Source organism: Strix uralensis, chromosome 5, assembly GCF_047716275.1.
Source record: "Strix uralensis isolate ZFMK-TIS-50842 chromosome 5, bStrUra1, whole genome shotgun sequence".
NCBI lineage: Eukaryota > Metazoa > Chordata > Aves > Strigiformes > Strigidae > Strix > Strix uralensis.
This window is the reverse complement of record NC_133976.1, coordinates 15,531,115-15,549,548: the sequence shown is the minus strand read 5'-3', so window position 1 is coordinate 15,549,548 and position 18,434 is coordinate 15,531,115. Positions and strand designations below refer to the sequence as shown.

Genomic DNA, 18,434 nt, shown 5'->3' with positions numbered 1-18,434 from the left:
CGGCCCCGCCTCTCCCGCCCTCCCCCCGGAATCCAATGAAAGAGAACGTGCAGCACGGGGCTATGCCCCGCCTCCCGTGATGCCACGGCCCGCTCCTCCCTTCCCCTGCACCGGCCGGCCGGCGGGACCAATCAGAGCCTGCCTGGCGCCCTGGCCCCGCCCCGCCCGCGCAGTGACCTCACGGCACCTCTTTCGGCGGCGGAGACGAGCAGCCAATCAGCGGCGCAGGAAGCCGCGCGAGGTCCCCGCCCCCCGGCCGTAATCCCCTTGTCCCCGCCCCGGCCCCGTTCCCCCTTTCTCCTCTCTCCCCCCGCACCGAGCGCCTGGCGGCGGCGGCGCATCCCAGTCCTGTCCGTGCGGGCGGCGACGCCTCCTCGGGCTCGGCGACATGGAGTGCGCTGCGGCGGGGGCCGAGTTCAACATCCTCCTCGCCACCGACTCCTACAAGGTGGGCGCGAGCACGGCGGGCGGGAGGGGGGGGTCACCTCTGCGAGCGCCCTAGCGCCGCCGCACCGGACCCGCCGGGCCTGGCGCCGGGGCGCTCCACGCCGCGGGGCGCCGGCACAGACCGTCCCCGCCGGCTCCCTTCCCCTGCCCTCCTGGCCGGGGCTCGGAGGCCCCCCCCCCCCCCCCCCCCCACACACACACCCCGTCACGCCGCGGCGTGAGAGGGTGCCCGGCCTCGGGGCGGCGCGAGGGGGGCGCCGCGGAGGCCCGGCCGGGGGCTGCCTCCCGCCGCCCCGCGCCGCGGAGGGGGCGGCCGAGCCCGCTCCCCCGCGGGGTGCCCGGGGCCGCGCTGCCGGGGACGCGCCGCTGGCGGCTAGGCGAGAAAAGAAAGTGAAAGCGGGTGGGGTGTGCGCCGCCGTCCAGCCGCCCGGCAGGCGCGGAGCGGGGCGGGCAGGGCGCGAGGGGCGGCCATGGCGGGGGCCCCCTGCCGCCGCCGAGCATCCTCTGGCCTTGCCGGCGACGGGAGCGGGCGCACATGTTGCCTCGGTAGGAGGGTGGAAAGAGAGCAGCGCAGTTACTCTTTTTTTCCGTGTCTCCTTTCTCCCACTTCGCTCAACTCGGGCGGTGAAACTGTGCCGGTTGCTGTCTGCCCACAGTTTCGGACCTGGTTGTGATGCAGAGCGCTCTAAGGAACCGGCTGACTCAAAATACGCATTTTGTAGTCCCTTGCTTCGTTTCTGGTCCTTGCGGTGTCAAATTTGCTAGGCAAGGTGTTTGTCCCGAGTAGGGAATCACACCTCCCAATCCTCCCTTCGTTCCCTGAAATTACTTGACAATAGTGTTGCTTGATAGCAATGGCCAAGTACAGGCGCGCTGTCCGCACTCCGATCTGGTGATTTCTGACCCAGAAGCTCTTGACATGCTTCACAATGTGAGTATGTCCAGGCCCAAGTCCTACTTCTGCGCAGCGTTGCATTAACATAAGCATACGGCTTCTAGACACTGGGCAGAGCCAGAGTGTGACTCCCCGAGTCTGCTCGTACAGCTGTGTCCTGTGTCTCCTAGACTGAAAAACTTTTTTCCTTCAGAAGCTGCGTTGCAATGTCGAAGAGATTGTTGGTGCCCTAAACAAAGCTACAGGAATAGTCCTGTTTGTCATTATAAAGCATTTATTATGTTATAGCTCTTTAAAGATTTGACCTCTGGGACAGGTTTCTGGGGGGAGGGCACTTCCAGATAGAACAGTTGAAAAAAAGCAAATATGATGTTGTGGCCAGGTCTTGTTACTGGCTAACTACCAAAGTACAAGCCTCAGTACGTGCTCCGATTGCTGACTTGTGCTGTTATACCTTTCCTAGCTCTTCTGTGATGATATTATTATATGATATTACATAAAGATGCTCTTTTTATAAAGAAATTCTTAACATTTATTGTTGCTGTTTGTGGGAAAGTGTGTTGGCAGACTGGAATACGCTGATAATCTTAGAGCAGCTCAGTCAGAGCATCCTAACGCTGCTATTGAGGGCTCGCAAAACTGCTTTCATTAAGGGCTTAATCTAGATACAGCGCTCTTTAAGAACTATGTTTAAGTGTTCGTTATCAAACTTACTCAAATATGGAAGATCTGCTTTTCCTCCATGTCTGAGACTAATCACATCAAATACTGTAGGCCTGGGTTTAAACGGTATCTATTTTAAATCTAATTTGCACATTACTTTTTCTAAATTCATCGGATCTGCTCTAGGATTAGTGGTAGTGAGGAGTGCTGGAGTGACAGGTGACCAGTTTGCTTCTGTTCTGTTTGCTGTTTCATAGGAAAGATGATTTAGTAACATTCCAGAAGTGGTAGAAATCTTAGAGGTCAAATAAAGACCTGTGTTGTGGTTTTTTTTTCTCCAGTTTAAAACTGAATTTAGATGAGATTTTTTTTTTTTTTTTTTTGTGGCAGCCAGGAGCATTTGGTATTATATTAAAACCAGTTGAAATGTCTGCTTTGCTTTTTTAGGACTATTCAATTTGTCTCTCTTCCTGTATGCTTTTTTTCTGAATCTTAGGAACTCCAACATCTTTGAGCAATACTTAAACAAGTAGTTTCTTTTATCTTGTTAGGTAATATGAGCAAACATCACTTATCTTCTCCCTGGATGATACTGTCATTTCCTAATCAGTGAAACGCACTCAGTGAGAGCGCTTTCAGTAACAATTGCACTAAAATATCTGGTAGTTTGCAACATTTAAGCTTTCTACAGGAGTTACCAAACACTCTTACTAGCAATTAAACATGAGAATTGATTTTGTGTGGTTTTCTTTTTTTTGATATTTCTGCTGTATCCACAACTGTAGCATCTGTTTGTGTGCAGTACCACATGTAACATGCAGACTCTGAGGAAAAACATATATCAGTTCAGAAGCTTACTTGGTGATCCTATTGCAGTAGATGCCAATCCATACAAACTAATGTCGGTGATGAAAGTCATGTGGAAATAAACAGCTCGGGGGGGGAAAAAGAAAAAAAGTGGAGACCATCCTAAACAGTACAACTCTAGCTTAGGCAGCTGTCCATGAGTAAAAAGTTCTGGTGTCTCAGGGTCATATCTGTCACAACTCATTAGTTTGAGTGTTAGCTCCAGTGTTCCAGTTCTCTGTTGCTACAGTTCAAAATTTGGGGTGGAGAGGAAGTTGGTTAATGGTTTAGGGCCTATAAAAATGCAGAAACAAAGTAATTTGGTAGGCAAAGAGTTGTCTGTTGACAGTTAATCTACCCTCCCCTCTCTCTAAACTATTTTCCTGTCTGTGTGTTCATCATAAAACGTTTCCTCTTACGTCATAGAAGGTTATCAAATATTGAGTTTCAAAAATCTTAAAAGCTGTTTTTGAAAAACAGCTGAGCATCATGCTAATTTCTAGTATACTTGATTATTTCTAGATAGAAATAGTTCCGAGTGGGTGAATTTCAGAGACTTGCTACACACTGAAGCCAGGACTGAGCTTCCATTATGAGCTGGGGCTTACTGGATTGTACAAGTGCTCCAGGATTTTGAGGCCGGGCTTCAAATTGTCCACTTTATCTCTAACCCCCATACCAAGATACATGTTTTTACATCAGTTAGGCTTTTTTCTTCCTGTATACTTTGTTGCATATTCTTAAGCTTCGCCAAATCCCCCAACAGTATAATTCCTCCTGTGTGTTGGGTATTATATGCCATCCCCTCAGAGTCTGGGCATGGGCATATGGTGTGGTGTGCATGCATTTTGCTGATAAATAACAGCTGGGTTTTAATTCTTTGGATAATAAGACTTTCAAGAGATTCATCAATGCAGTGTTACGTGGGGAACATCTTTGTGTGAATGCCCAGTATAGCAATGCTTTTAATAATAAAGTTTTCCGCTAATGACACAGTATTACTGAAAAAGGGAAGCGTTTGAAGTCAAAGTCTTTGTTGCTAGAAAGCTGCGAGGGAATGTCAGCAGGCTCCATGAAGCTCGGTGTTCATACTGCATGATGTCTTACTCTTGTGTCTGTACCAAGAAGTCACAGCAGTCTTGCCCCTCTGCGATAGTGAGGGCTCTGTTCACTCATTGCGCTTCCCAAGCGAAAGGGTCCATGCCCTTCAGTTTCTCGTTCATCTGATGTTGACACACCACTCCATTTTCTTTTTCTTTGATTCCCAATGCTCTGTTTATCCCATGTTTGTTTAGCACAGGCAAGAAATGTTCGAGGGTACGTGTAGTCTGAAACTGTATTGAGAGGATCAGCTTAGCAGAGCTGTGTTGTTCAGTCAGGAGATACCAGTGACTGGCGTATACCAGGCTTGGGTTGGATGGACCATGAGCTACAAGTGGGGAAAGGCCATCAAAACGAGGACTGAACCTTGTTTGCTAAAGTAATAATAGCTTATTTTGCTTTTACCAATGAAATGTATTATTGCTGCTTGGAATGTTTCGTAATTAAGCTGATAGCTGTAATAAGCTGCCATGAAATTACCCCATAGGAGAAGCTGACTTGCTATCTGGACTGTTTCAGAATTCAGTTCTTTCTGGACGTTTCAAGGAAGCCTAAAAGATATGTTCTAACTCTGTATGTCTTACATGTTGAATTTTAAGTATTTGTCACTTTGAATGACTTTCACTCTGCATGGATGTAGGAGAACGCTTACTTCTGAAGCACTTCACATGAGTGTGTGTTTATTCCAGGCTCTGACAGCCTGTATATCCTTTATTTAGAAGGCTAGAGGTATGCAAGGAAGAGTCATGAGTACTCTTTAGCTTATTGGTTTTGACTAGTACTTAATGACTGCACAATATTGTTTTCAGCAGCCCATATATGGTTTTTTTTTTAATGAAAATTTTGTGGGGGGAATGTGAATGTGTTCTCTTTCTTCCTGTAATTCTGTCAGTGGAAAAGCATTGGAAACTTCTGGCTTGACACTCCTCATAAGAAGCAATCTTTGCTCTACCTAGGGTTGTTATCTTCCAAGTTTTGATTTGCAGTCACACAGCTCTGTTACAAACCCCAAGTCATCACTGCTCTGAAGGAATATTGCAACTGTACAAAATTCAGTCAATTTTTAAATTAATGGAAAGTAACCCCTTCCAGAATCATTGCAACTTTCATTGTTGAAAAGGTAAATGTTTTTCTCTTTCCATTAAGGAACAGGAAATTTGTAGCAGTATGTGAAGTAGTACAGCTGACTATTCACAAATGTGTAAACAGTAAACATAAGGCGTTTTGTCATCTTTTTATGATAATCTTGGATGCAAAACACATGGAAATTTTTAGTGGTAAAGGAATCTGCTGTAAAGCGTTATCTTTTTTTTAAGCATTGTATTTTTCTGAGGAATTTAGAATATGTTCAGTTCTAGTGTTTATACCTGACCTTGTTTTTTAAATGAATGTGGACATGGTCACTCACAGCATCTCTGCTGATAATGTGCAGCTTCCATGGGAATTCAGTTGCTTGCATGTGCTCTCCTTGGTTTTCTTAGTACTGACTGATCTCTTAATTATTTTTTTTTTTTTGCTCACCTCTGGTCCTCTTATTTTTCAACACACGTATAAGAGATGATGGATGAACTAGAATACAGAGACATTAAAAGTGGTACAAGATCAGTCATAACCTGCATTAGCTTATCCCTCTCCTCTCGTAAGAGCATATATCTCCCAATATTCTCACTTTAGTTCTGAAATGTTATCTTAATCTGTATTTGCTTCACTTACACATTTTTAGTAAGGGGTCTGGAGTCTCTCTAAGGCTACTTTCCTGTGGTAATTTAAAACTTCTGTATAACCAAAATAATAAGATTGCACTTAACCCTTATATTTTTATTACTTGCTTCAAGTGTCTTGTGCTTTACCTGCTATTGCTGGATGCCCTTTTTGTTGAGTTAAAGATTGTTTCTTCTGATGTTCTGTCTTTTGTTCAAATATGCTTATTTAGCCACACCGACTTCTGGGTTGGTTTTCATTTCCACTTTTGTTTGTAGTGTACATTCCTTTTGTGATTGCTTTAGAAGCTACAAAAGCATCCTTGTTGAATATAACTGTTAGTTACAGTTGTGGTGTTTTGGGGGTTTTTTTGGTCACTGAAGGGGGGGCAGCACTACCTTATGACTGCTCTTAGTTATGTCACATCCCAGTGAGGTATATCTGATAAAGCATTCCCTTTGTTCCCAGGTACTGGTTCGTCTCCTTAGTGTTGTTAACAATGTTGTTTTCCATACACGTTTTTGGCAAGCTTTGCTTTTAACTGCTCCATTGGCTAAACCTCATAAAGGTTTAGGTAAAGCAGTCTTTCAAATCACAGCCTCTTTCCACAATGCTTTCAAATAATACTTAATAGCATAACTAATGGGTATCTTATAGGTGCTTTGCAGAAGTCTCCCCAGTGTAAATGCCAGAAGCACCACTGCAGTAAAACTATCTAACTCAGTAAGTTGTATATGGGGGTGAGGATCCCTCAAATACATTTCTTCTAGCATCAACAAGCCATTCTGACACTGCACCCCTCAACCATAGCTCTCATCTTTACTTGTAACATAAACCAGGCTACAGTCAATTTTCACCAACACTGGAAAGGATGTGGCTCACTTCAGTGTACGAGCAAGGCTTGCAGTACGGGGACCAACCCATACCTTGGGCCCTCGTTACCTGCTGCAGACCTGAGGTGCCCTAGCCGAGTGGCCCAGCTACTAGCTTCCAGGACCACCCTGCTTCTGGCTTATCTTCCACCTATCCCTCTGATTCTTCATGTTTGTGGCTGTACACTGCCATGGGTTCAGTAGCTGGGTTGCTCTGTACCCATTTTGCACTAATTTTTCCGAATAACTGTCTTAGTTGAACTGGTATCATCTTATCACTTGTGGAGTTACAGTACAGGCAAGATCCTGCTGGCTAGACATTTGGCGTTTTGTTTTCTTCACAGTAGGCAGGGCTTAGAAGCATCTTCCTGAGGGCTCATGTTAGCACCCATCTGACCTAGGTGAGCACCAAGAATAAATCACCGATGGAGAATTTGGTCACGCCCTCTCTACACATCAAACCTGGTTTTCTCATGTTTGCAAATGGTTGAGTTATATAGACTTAAATAACCTTTTGAAGTAATTTCATTGTAATCTCTTGCCCAGAAAAGCTTGTAGATTATAAGTTTATTTGGCTTTTATGCCAAAGGTTTTCTTATCTAGCCTATTAAAATGCAGCCTTTACCTCAGTCATCCTCGTTTTGTGATGAATACCTGTTAATTACTTTTTCTTAAAATTTAACTCTTAATGTTTGGGGTGATTTTTTTGGATGGCTGATTTAAATGCAATTTGGGCTTCGTGGTTTTTCTCAAATGGCTGACTTGATTTAGTTAAGTAGATGTAGTCCTTGTGGAGGTATTCTTTGTTCAGAATACGCCTCTATTTGGATTAAATTTAATAAGGAGCTATCACAACTGGAATAAAAGCGCTATATTTCAGTCATAGTACATAACCTTGTTGTAGGTGCTTGTTCCAAGGCTGTTTGTCATACTTTTTGTAGACAAAACCTAAAAAACCACAGCCTTTGAACTAAATATCAAAAGGCCTTTGAAGATATTTTGGGGTTTTGTTTTCTTGTAAGGGTGTCTTAATCCCAGTAGGGGCTTTTGTTTGGTTTTTGGTTTGTTTTCCTTTTCTGTAGTGACTTTATAGTCATTCCTACTTATCAAGAGCTCATCTGTACAAGTCCTGCTTCTGTCATTCCCTAACTGAAAGCATACATTTATCAATACTGTCTTGATCTGTAAGTCACATAAAATACATTTCATATGTTGTACATTGTCACTGGTTGTTCTTTCTGCTCTTCTTTTGAATACAGGAAGATGCAAAACTTATCTGACAACAAGGAAAGTTCAAGCATTTTTTTGAAGCATAGTTTTCATTGTCCAAGTGCCTTTTGGTGTTGTGTTGGGTTTTTTTTGGTTGGTTGGTTTTTCAGTGGCATTCTTTGTGTCTTCTGTGAACTGTTCCCATTCCCTAGAGCTTGATCCTTTTTCAGACTGTTTTTTACCACCAAGCATTTCACTAAACACCAAACCTCCTGACCATCACTATGGTGGATGGGTATAATTTCCCTATATCCTGGTAGTCCAGAAATGCCAGCTAATGGTCAGAGCTGCCATGATGTTTTGTGGGCAGATGCTCCTGCTACATATGGTGCTCTGCCTGAGGGCTTGGAAGCAAAACAGGTGACCACGTAAGAGAACAGGGGATGTAGGTCTTGTGCTAAACTTCTCACATACTTGTACAGCATGTCTGGAGTAAGTAGTGCTTGGAAAGTGGGATATTTTAAGATTGTGATTGTGTCTTTAAATACTGAGTAGTCTGTGAGAATCCTTGTGGACACCCAAAGGTTGTTTCAGCTTTATAGATTAATAGTGTTGTGGAATTTCAAAAGAAGCACAATTTATTTAAAATTAGGTGTAAATTTTGCGTAGACGTAAATATCTTGTCAGGGTTCTGTATTTTTCACTGTTTAAATAGATTGTAATGTGTGAAGAATATAATTGAATCTTACACATACAACTTGTAAAATTAGTTCATTATCTCTTTCAAGTACTTGAAAAAATTTAATTGATAAAATGACATTTCTATCATATACAAAATTTCTATTTAGATTTGAATCCCTAGAACTATTTTCTGGACATTAGCTGGTATATATCTTCAGGTTAAGATCTATCCTAATGTCAGAAAAATTAGCTAAACCTGTGATTTAATGTTTGAGGAACTTGAGCGGGGTTTTTTAGGTTGAAACTACCAGCAAGGTAGTCTGGAGGAGCTGTTTCCCCAGGTATGCTACATAAAGGATAAATCAGCCTGATTTCAGCCCTCAGGTTCTGATTTGCAGCCAGAGCACCATGTGTTTGTGATCATGCTTCAAAGCAGAGCTAGAATGGGAAGTCCCTGAAAACCCCTGTATTTAAACACAACAGGAAAAAGTGGCACCAACTCAATGTGTGCACTGTATACCTTAAGCTATTCTGGGCCTGTAACCCATTTGATAGAAAGAAGCATTTTAGCTGGAGGCAATGTCTTTGAACTGTAAAAGTCAAATTTTTTTAAGTGATGGTAGCCGAAGATCATGCAAATTTTCATTATAAATATAGGTGTTGACTTTAGCAACCTGCCCATAGTTAGTAAGTTGGATAATTAAGGAAACCTGAGTAGGCAGTCTCATGCACATATAGTTTTCTTTGTTTTGCTTGAACTGTTATGGTGAGAACAAGAGTGTTACATTGGTCTGCTCTAGAGCTTGTCACAAGGAATTCAGATACTGCTTCGGGGAATTGTTCTTGGGACGTCTGTGATGTGCACTTGAAGCTGGTGGGCTCTGTGTTGAGCATTTACTCTGAAATCATGAAGCTGTAGTATGCCAATAGGATGAAGAATGGAAATAAAGTTAAACAGAGTTCCCAGGTGATACAATCAAATCATGAAGAAGCACCAACTTAAAGTCCAGTCATTAAAAAAAGAGCAAAATTTTGTATACAGTTGCTGGAACTTAAGTAGTGATAGTGCAAAGCAAAGAGTTTCTACTCTGTGCCTTGCAGTGAAGGGAGTTGTGTGTGTGTTCATATTCCCATTAGTTAGAAAAGACATGTCAAACAGAGCGTGTTTTTGACTACTTCACAGTAAGGGAGGGGAGATTAGGGCTTGTGTGTGTTTTGGTTTCTTGGGGTTCTTTTTCCTTTAAACATGATGATATCCTGAAGAGAGTTTGCTGTGAGCTGACAGTATGATTTACTTTTTTTGGAAGTTCTGCATAGAACTAGGAAAGGACATGTTATAATTTGTGGTGAGACATTTCTTAATAGCTAGAACTAAATCTAAAAGCCAGGTTTTGTCTTTGGGTCTAACATTGCTACTCTTAAGCATTCTGCTTTTGAGTGGCTGTGGAATTGGAACAGAATACGTTTGTGCTCCATTAAATGCCTGTGTTGCAGAACTTTGATGAAGTAAAGGCAGAAAATTTGCAACGACAAGCTTGGGTTTTATTTGATTGGCCTTGAAAACTTCATACAAGTAAAGGTAATGGAAAGATCTGAAAACTGACCTTTTCGTTATTTGAATGTTTCCTTGCAGCATTGGAAACACAACCTTAACAGTGTTTTGCTGGTACAGGAGAACCAAAAAATTCAGTTGGGCGGTCTAGTTCATTGTCCAAACCGAGTGAAATGCTGAATATAAATGGCATTTGAGAGGAAAAAGAAACCTGTATTTTTAAAATCCTTTAATATACAGTTTTAGCAATGCAGGTAAGGGATTAAATTTTTTATTTTAAATGTGTCAGAGGTACATTTAAAAAAACAGGACAATAAGGAAGAAGTGGTAAAACAATCCCTTTTCCAGTTCCTTGTGATAACAGAAACAAAAATATTTAAGGTGATTTGGAGTAAGAAATAACAGCAAGAAACTTACAATGAACTCGTGCTTTAACCTATAAATTGTGTTTTTGAGAAAAATTCAGACATCACTTTCACACCTTTTTGAGTTTTGTTCTGATGCGTAATGGTGCTTTACTTGGTTGTAGGAACAGTTTTTTGTTATGTAATGTATAGATTTTTTTCACAGACTTTTTGTCATAATTTAAGAAAACTTTTGATAGCTTCATCTCTGGGAATGCCTTAAAGCTGATTTATGTATCCTGTAATTTAAACATTGATAGTATGAAATTTATGTCATTGTGTATTCTTTTTGTTTAATTCGGAATTAAGGATTTTGCATGGAGTTTGCTTTTTAGACAGTAGGAGATAAAATTTTGCAGGTTTAAGTTATTTAGAGTGCACTTATTTCAAATGAAACATTACTCAAAGTAAATTTCTGGGTAGATTTAATATCAATAGCTAAGAAAAGCTGTTATGGTTGAATCCAGCATAACATTGTATGTTCACATGACCAGTTTCCATGTAATACACACTTACAGGCTGCAACTTTTCATGCTTCCTTTATATGCTGAATGCGAACTTTTTCAAAGATTGGAAAAAACTCCATCAAGCATTGTGGGGAGGTACAAACCTCAGGTAGATTTTTAACAGCATTACTGACAGTAACAGGTTTGTAAGCTGGCTTTTGTGTAACCAGGGCTTGAGAAACCCACTCATGGTGAATGAAATGCTTGGGTAAATGCCATTGTCAATGCCTTCTTGAGTCTGCATGACTTTGAACTATGTGATTATAGCCTTAAAAACTTCAATCAGATACAAGCAGGTACCTCCACTTTGATAGCAGCAGACAACTTTGTGCTTCCTGTAGCTATTAGGCTTGGCCAAAGTGCGGGAGAGCTACAACTGACCCGGCATGTTGGTGCACAGTGCTGCTAAAAATCCTAGCCATGTATTTCCCGGTTAATAAAAGCAAAGTCATGAGGGGAATGGAAGAGCTGACCATGAAGATTACTCTAGGGAGAAAGGCTTGACACAGAAGCAAATAATAAGATAGGGAAGACAGTCTTTTCAACTGAAAATTGAAGGCAACTCAAAAAGGGGAAATCCCCTAAATACCTTGTAGAATGTGAATGGATAAATAATAATAGTCCAGAAGGGTTGGGAGTTACTCTAAGCTTTAATGTACAAATATGATTTCTCTTGTGCTTTGTAGTGATGTTTTGAGCTCTTACTGAAGTTTTTCTTAATGTAGGTTACACACTACAAGCAATATCCACCTAATACAAGCAAAGTATATTCCTACTTCGAATGTCGTGAAAAGAAGACTGAAAATTCCAAATTAAGGAAAGTGAAATACGAGGAAACTGTTTTTTATGGTTTGCAGTACATTCTGAATAAATACTTAAAAGGTAACTGTCTCAAATTCCAGTAAAACTTTACCTGTAAATAAATACCTTAGTTTTTGTCAAGACTGGAGTCTTAGAGTTGAAACAATTACAGGTTATCTTGGTACTGTGTAGGTAGTGACATGCATAAGATCTTATTTGTGTGATTCTGAAAATGAGATGTCCAACCTCATAAAATGGTATTGACTTCTTAATTCAGACACCTCTCTGCTATGTTTATGCCAGTGCTTTTTTAAAAATGAAGAGGTGTTCATATCCCAACTTCAGTGGGCTAAATTAAAATTAATGGAAACAGAGCAAGGCTGTGCATAGAATCACAAGAAGCTAGAAGATTCAAGGAAGAATACATTTCACATTTTGAACATAAACTTTAGTGTGTATTTGCTGGTTTATTTACTGTGTAAAACCAATAGTGGTTTTAATTTCCCTTAAATTTTGATTGTCACTCAGCTTAGATCGTTGAATATGGCAGCTACATGTGAAAATTTTTTCAATATCAACAATTTTAAGAGTAACAGCTGAAAATTCCTTGGTGCTGTTTAATATTTTGTTTACTTTTTGCATTATATGTAAATATCACCTGTTCTGACCTGAATATAAGTTGCTTGCTTGTTGCTTTGGAAGGAAGACTTTAGTCATATGGCTGATGTATCTTTGTCATGATCCCTAATCTATAAATATCTCTGCCAATTCCATCAAAGATTGGAATTCCATTATAATCAAAACACTTGATAATCTTGTTTCTTTTCTCTTTAGCAGTCTGAGGATTGTTCTCTAATGTTTCCAGTAGGTGATTGGTCCTACAGCAGTAGCAATGCTTATTCAAATAATGTGGTTAGTCTGTCAGTTCCTATCACAAGGTGGTCAATCAAAGACTGGTTGTAAGGCATCTCCATGGGGATTCTCCCTGGAGCAGTGTAGTTTAACCCTTGTGCAGTCTGGTTATGTCTTGTTGCATGTGCTAACTTGCACAATCATCGTCTTGATCATCCTTATCTATATAATAAATGAAAGTAAAATTTGGTTTTAACATAGCTAGTATACTGCATTTGACATGTTCTCCATGTCTTTGTTGAAGGCAAAGTGACTTTTCAGTGTCTGAACCTTTTTGTTATTTATTTTATAACTGATGAATATCTTCAAGTTTCTAAGCTTTCATCTGTTTCTGAAACCACAGGTAAAGTGGTGACCAAAGAGAAAATCAAGGAAGCCAAAGAAGTATATAGGGAGCATTTTCAAGATGATGTCTTCAACGAAAAGGGATGGAACTACATTCTGGAGGTAAAAAATGATGAAAATAGTGTGAGATCATCATGAAGAATTCATAAATCAACTGTAGGAATAAATACAGCAGTCTCTCCTTTTAACCGTGATAGTAAAGACTGGATAAATTTAGCTTTTTATGTTTAGTGTACAGGGAGTAGCAGCTGTCAAAGAATAATCATATAATTGTAATTCCTTAGAGAAAAGTAATTTTCATCCTTTCAGATGCCAAATACAGCTTTGCAGGTAATAAGGATTTATGGCTGCCGTCAGCCAGCTAGTATAAGTGGGGGCTTGTTGGCAAGTCTCCATATGTAATATATTGCTTAGTGGTTGCTTGCATCATTTACATTGCTTTCTGCAACTAATCACAACCATTTTTATTCTAATGCAGAAAGCATTACAACTTCTTGCATGTGTAAATTGTTCCAGAAAATACATGGTTTGTTCAATTGTTTTCTAAATTTTTCAGAGATACTTAAGTTGAACTTTACTATGAAATACAAAGCTTGAGCACTTCTGACACAAATCCTTCCAAATTCCTTCTATAATTATCCTCCTTCCCTTTTTTGAAAAGGTGTCAGTCTTCAAATAATTGCAAACATCTCTTCTCTGTAAAAACAGCAGGTTCGAACTAATAGCATTCATCAGAGCTGCTCTAATCTCTGCAGATTAATTAAATGCTAAGTTCCGTTCTGGGTTCTAGTGAATGGATATTTTTGGTATGTGAAAACACAATTTTTTAGTTCTTTGCATTTATTTTTCCCTGGATATCCCAACTGTATATATTTTATGGTGGCATCTGTTTGTGAATATATTTGGATGTCATCTTGCAACCAGGGTGGACCATAAGATGTGCAAGAGGAAAGTGAATTTCAACTAAATGTTGCAAATGGCAGCAAGGTTAATAAAACCACTGTTTTCTAAGGGGGAGTTAGAGAGGTTTGTCGAGGACTTGTACCCATTCCAAATAACTACAGATTGGAATTCAATCCATAGTTGTTGTGAACTGCTCTCATCTGTATTTAAAGTAATCTTGATCCCTCTTTGGCTAAATGGAATTGATACACTTTTAATGCTGCATGTCTGTCCACACTGAGTTTTAACACGGTTTAACTAATTCTGTTCAACTTTTAGTCAAAAGAAGCCTTTCTGCATACCCCTGTATACATTGTTTATTCCTTTGTTAGATTTTCTTGTTAAAATTGTGCACATATATAAACAAGTATGATTTCCACTTCTTGATCTTAAATGCTGATGGCTCTCAAACTGTAAGTGTATGTACCCTTTGGGTCTTTGTATGCCCTTATATGCACGCAGACATCCCGCTTCTGCTCGTTGAATTCCTGTATATATTCACATACCTACTGATGTTTGCTCTCTGCCTCTGTTACCTAAAGTCTAGGGTTAGGTAAAGTGGAGGAAACAATGGCTGTACGAGTGAAGCGCCACAATGATTTTGAAACATACACGCATGAATTTGTACTGAGAATAAATACTGATAGGGTGAATGGGTGGAAGAAAGGAATGGACTGCCTGGCTAATGAGAGGGTGGTGTAAAGGCTGGAAGTTGACAGGAATTGATGATGAATGAAAGAGATGTAAGCCCTGAACAGTACAAGTTGATTCTACCTGAAAATTTTGAAAAGGACTATAATATAGTGCTATGGCATGACCATATGGCTTTTTTCTGTGGACAAAATCAACACATATAGCAACTTTGAAATCTGGTTTTTTTTTTTCACTTAACTGTACTTCTGTCTTTTGAATCATTAATAAATTATTTTGAGCCTTTTTGAAGGCTTTGTCCTTTGTTAATCCAAACCAGACATCTCCAAGTCTGACAATTAAACCCTGTGTGGTATAAACACAATTTGCTTCAGCATATTACAGTTTTGAAGAAACTTAAAATGTAATGTTGAAGAGACTTCTGATTCATTTTGAGCACTGGAGAATATGTTTGGATGCTACTTATGAATCTGTGTAATTTCTCTGAATTGATGCAATTTTTGTTGCCTTTAAAGAATATCTCATGAAGCTTTCTGTTAAAAAATATTAATATGCAAAACATTTTAAGTATTACCGGTTTAGCTTGCAGAGCTCTTTGAGAAAGTTACAATTACTCTTTTTAGAGTTGCTATTTGCAACTTACTCTTTCAAAAGGCGTATTTCACACAATGTTTAGTCTTTCAGGGCTGAAAGACTGAATTTGACAAAAGCATGACACTTAAAGATTAGATTTCATGTTTAGTGAATAATTGAGATGATAAAATATTCTTTAAAATAGATATTAAATTGATCCTGCTCTAATAAATTAACAAAGCACACGTCTATACTAAGCACTGAAGAAAACTAAGTAGCAAATATTTCTTGTTCTGTGGGTACAACTTACATATTTTTATAGAATATTTAACCCTTCCTGACTCAATTTGCACAAGGAATACTGGCAACTGATAACCATCATTTGGTTTCATAATGAGACTGTTTTCTAGGTTACAGGATTTTCCTTCTGTTTTGATAAAATGTGGACTTTATTTATTTGGGCTGGTGGGTATGCAAACAAACCAAATTATTTTTAGGTTTGAAAGAAATTAAGAAGAAAGCTTTATCAATAAACTCATAGCCTGACTTTATATCCATTGCAGTCAAATAAGAGGTAGGTCTTAATCTTTCCTGTTGTCTAACAATACTACTGTTTCTTACACAGAAATACGATGGCCATCTTCCTATAGAAATAAAGGCTGTTCCTGAGGGCTCTGTAATTCCCAGAGGAAATGTTCTTTTCACAGTAGAAAACACGGATCCAGAGTGCTACTGGCTCACAAATTGGATTGAGGTCAGTTTTGGAAAGTTAACATGTTTTTTTCTAAGCAAATACTAATGCACTTAAATTAAAGGCTGAATTCTGTATTGTTTAAGGGGAATCTCTGTCAGCTTTCATTTTCTACTTTAAGTAAGCCTGGATTCTTTTTTTTTTTTAGTGCTTTTTACACAGACCTTTTCCCCCTACCTGGCAAGAGATTGTAATAATTCTACAGGAAATTCACAACAGTGCTTTTATCTACAAGGAAAGGAGGATGGGGGAATCGTGTGTCTGTAGCTTGGGAGTAATAACTCCTGAGATGGTCAATACCTGCCTACCTTATAAAGGTATTATAAAGGCTAATTACTATAGCCCTAAAGCAAACTGTTGGAGGCATCAGTACTTTCTGAATGGGTGATAAAAATAAATAGACCTTTTTGTGCCTGATTAAATGCCAAGTAGGGACTTTTAAGTTCTAAGCAAACATACACCTAATAATGTGATGGGTTTTGTTTTAGACTATTCTTGTGCAGTCATGGTATCCAATCACAGTGGCTACAAACTCTAGAGAGCAGAAAAAGATCTTGGCCAAATATTTGCTAGAGACTTCTGGCAGCTTAGAAGGACTGGAGTATAAACTGCATGACTTTGGCTACAGAGGAGTTTCTTCACAAGAGGTACTACTTGTCTAATAATTTGAGAAGTCTAATTGTTCTTAACTACTAAGGATTATAGCATGTATCTGTTAACAATTGTGTCCCTGTTCAGCAGTGAAATTGTGAATGCACAGAGCACAGTGTTTGGACTTGTGGAGGGGAAGATCTAGGGTTGAGGGCTGGGTATGTGTCTGAACTGTGAGCACTAGACTGGGAGAACTTTTTTCTATATGGAAGCTGTCTTTTTGTGTAAATGCATGAGGAGGGTATTGGTAAAATGGGAACTGAGTCAGAGTTTTGCTGTTACAAACTAGTGCTAGGCGGTGACTGGATTTAGGCTTCTATATTTGGCGTGACAACTGAAAGCTGCATCTTTTTCAGACTGCAGGAATAGGAGCTTCAGCTCATTTGGTGAACTTCAAAGGAACAGACACTGTAGCGGGAATTGCATTAATTAAAAAGTACTATGGTACAAAAGATCCAGTTCCAGGATACTCTGTTCCAGCTGCAGAACACAGGTAAGATACTGGGCTACTAAAGCCTTTTGAAAAATAGCTTAACAAAATATAATTTTTTTTCTTATCCATCTTCATATCCAGAAATATTAAGTTGTTTCACTTACACAGTATTAGCTGTGACTGAGCCATCTGTTGAGACTGAAGTTGAATACTGATGCCTCTGAATGTTCCAGGGGTACAACAGTAGCATGGTTGTTCATAACTATAAATATGTTTTAAACTATAACCTTCTTATCAGTGTCTAAGTAAATTTGGATGATTCTTTTTAAAAAGAACTTGAAGGCTTACAGGTTGAAGTAGATCTTTAGTAGAACTTGAAATTTTGTTTTAAACATAAAATCATAAAATTAAAACCATGTAAGTTGCAATTCTGGACTCTCCCAGATCATGTTCTGCCTCCAGAAGAGGCAGTTGCTCTAAAGCTTCTCATCACCATACCTAATTCAGTCAATGGTAAGTTCTTGATCTCTCACTAAGAATTGTGAATGAATTTTTGAGAGTAAGGAACTGACCTCAAACAGACATTTGAGATGAAGAGCTCTGATTTTTTTTTTTTTTATCCAAATCCTGTACAAGGTCAGGAGTGAATGCAAATCCTTGGATTTCGTTTGCATGTCTGCATACTGAAATGAGCAGAATATAAAGGAATGAATGGTTGTTTTGAGTACAAAATCTAGTGCTGTTAAATAGTGAATATTTTCACTTAGGGTTGCAAGACAGATAATGGAAAGGCTTACCTGAATAGCCATCATAGGGTAGTGATTGTCTTTAAAGGAACACTACTTCATACAACTTTCTGGACCATTGCTGTAGTGCAGTTCTAGAATTCCTGCTTGATCAGTAGAAATGACAAATTTTGTCCGAAACATCTTCTTAGCTTAGCTTAATACTACAGTTAAATCCAAAAATGATGGCCCAAGCAACTATAAAATTCTTTGTGATGAAAGCAAACACATGAAGTCAGAGAATAAGCATCTGTTGCACAGCATATTGAAGTGGTGATATGAGAGAAGACAGCTTAAACTGTCCTAGTTAAAGTTTGCATTGCCAAATGCAGACTGCAGTCACGCTTTCCAAGTTAATAGACAAAAAGGGTCTCTTGCAAGAGACCCAAATTTGTCTGGAATTGTTCTGCTGTTCCACAATCTTCAGTGTGAGTTGTGTTGTGAGTGTGGTGCTTGCCTCTGACATGCCACTGGGGTTGTTCCTCAGACTGCCCCAATCTCTTTGAAACAAATTTTGTTTTGTCTCGTCACTACTGTGATCTGGGGCTTGTCCACACAGTAGTTAATGCTAGCATTTTTTTGGTAAAAATTCAATGCCGACTAGCTCTTACTGAGCATCTGTACTTTGCATGAGAGCATTTTTAGGTTTTCACACACAAGTTACTAAAGTCAGTTATGTCAGCTGGTCTGGGAGAGCCACATACAGAGCAGCT

At 39.7% G+C, this 18,434-nt stretch overlaps 1 protein-coding gene across 3 annotated transcripts in view; it reads left to right on the top strand.

Moving 5' to 3' along the window:
* The first annotated feature begins 284 nt into the window (after positions 1 to 284).
* NAMPT (nicotinamide phosphoribosyltransferase) overlaps positions 285 to 18,434 on the top strand; it is a 30,687-nt gene continuing 12,537 nt past the window's right edge. For 2 of the 3 annotated variants that reach the window (XM_074869966.1, XM_074869965.1), the window contains exons 1-6: positions 285 to 448; positions 11,603 to 11,759; positions 12,934 to 13,037; positions 15,727 to 15,855; positions 16,341 to 16,499; positions 16,860 to 16,996. In XM_074869966.1, coding sequence (XP_074726067.1) covers positions 389 to 448; positions 11,603 to 11,759; positions 12,934 to 13,037; positions 15,727 to 15,855; positions 16,341 to 16,499; positions 16,860 to 16,996 — 746 coding nt within the window. In that variant the 5' untranslated portion in view covers positions 285 to 388. Of the gene's footprint in view, positions 449 to 10,098; positions 10,222 to 11,602; positions 11,760 to 12,933; positions 13,038 to 15,726; positions 15,856 to 16,340; positions 16,500 to 16,859; positions 16,997 to 18,434 lie in introns of those variants that run through there. The other variant, XM_074869967.1, reaches the window with a different exon arrangement.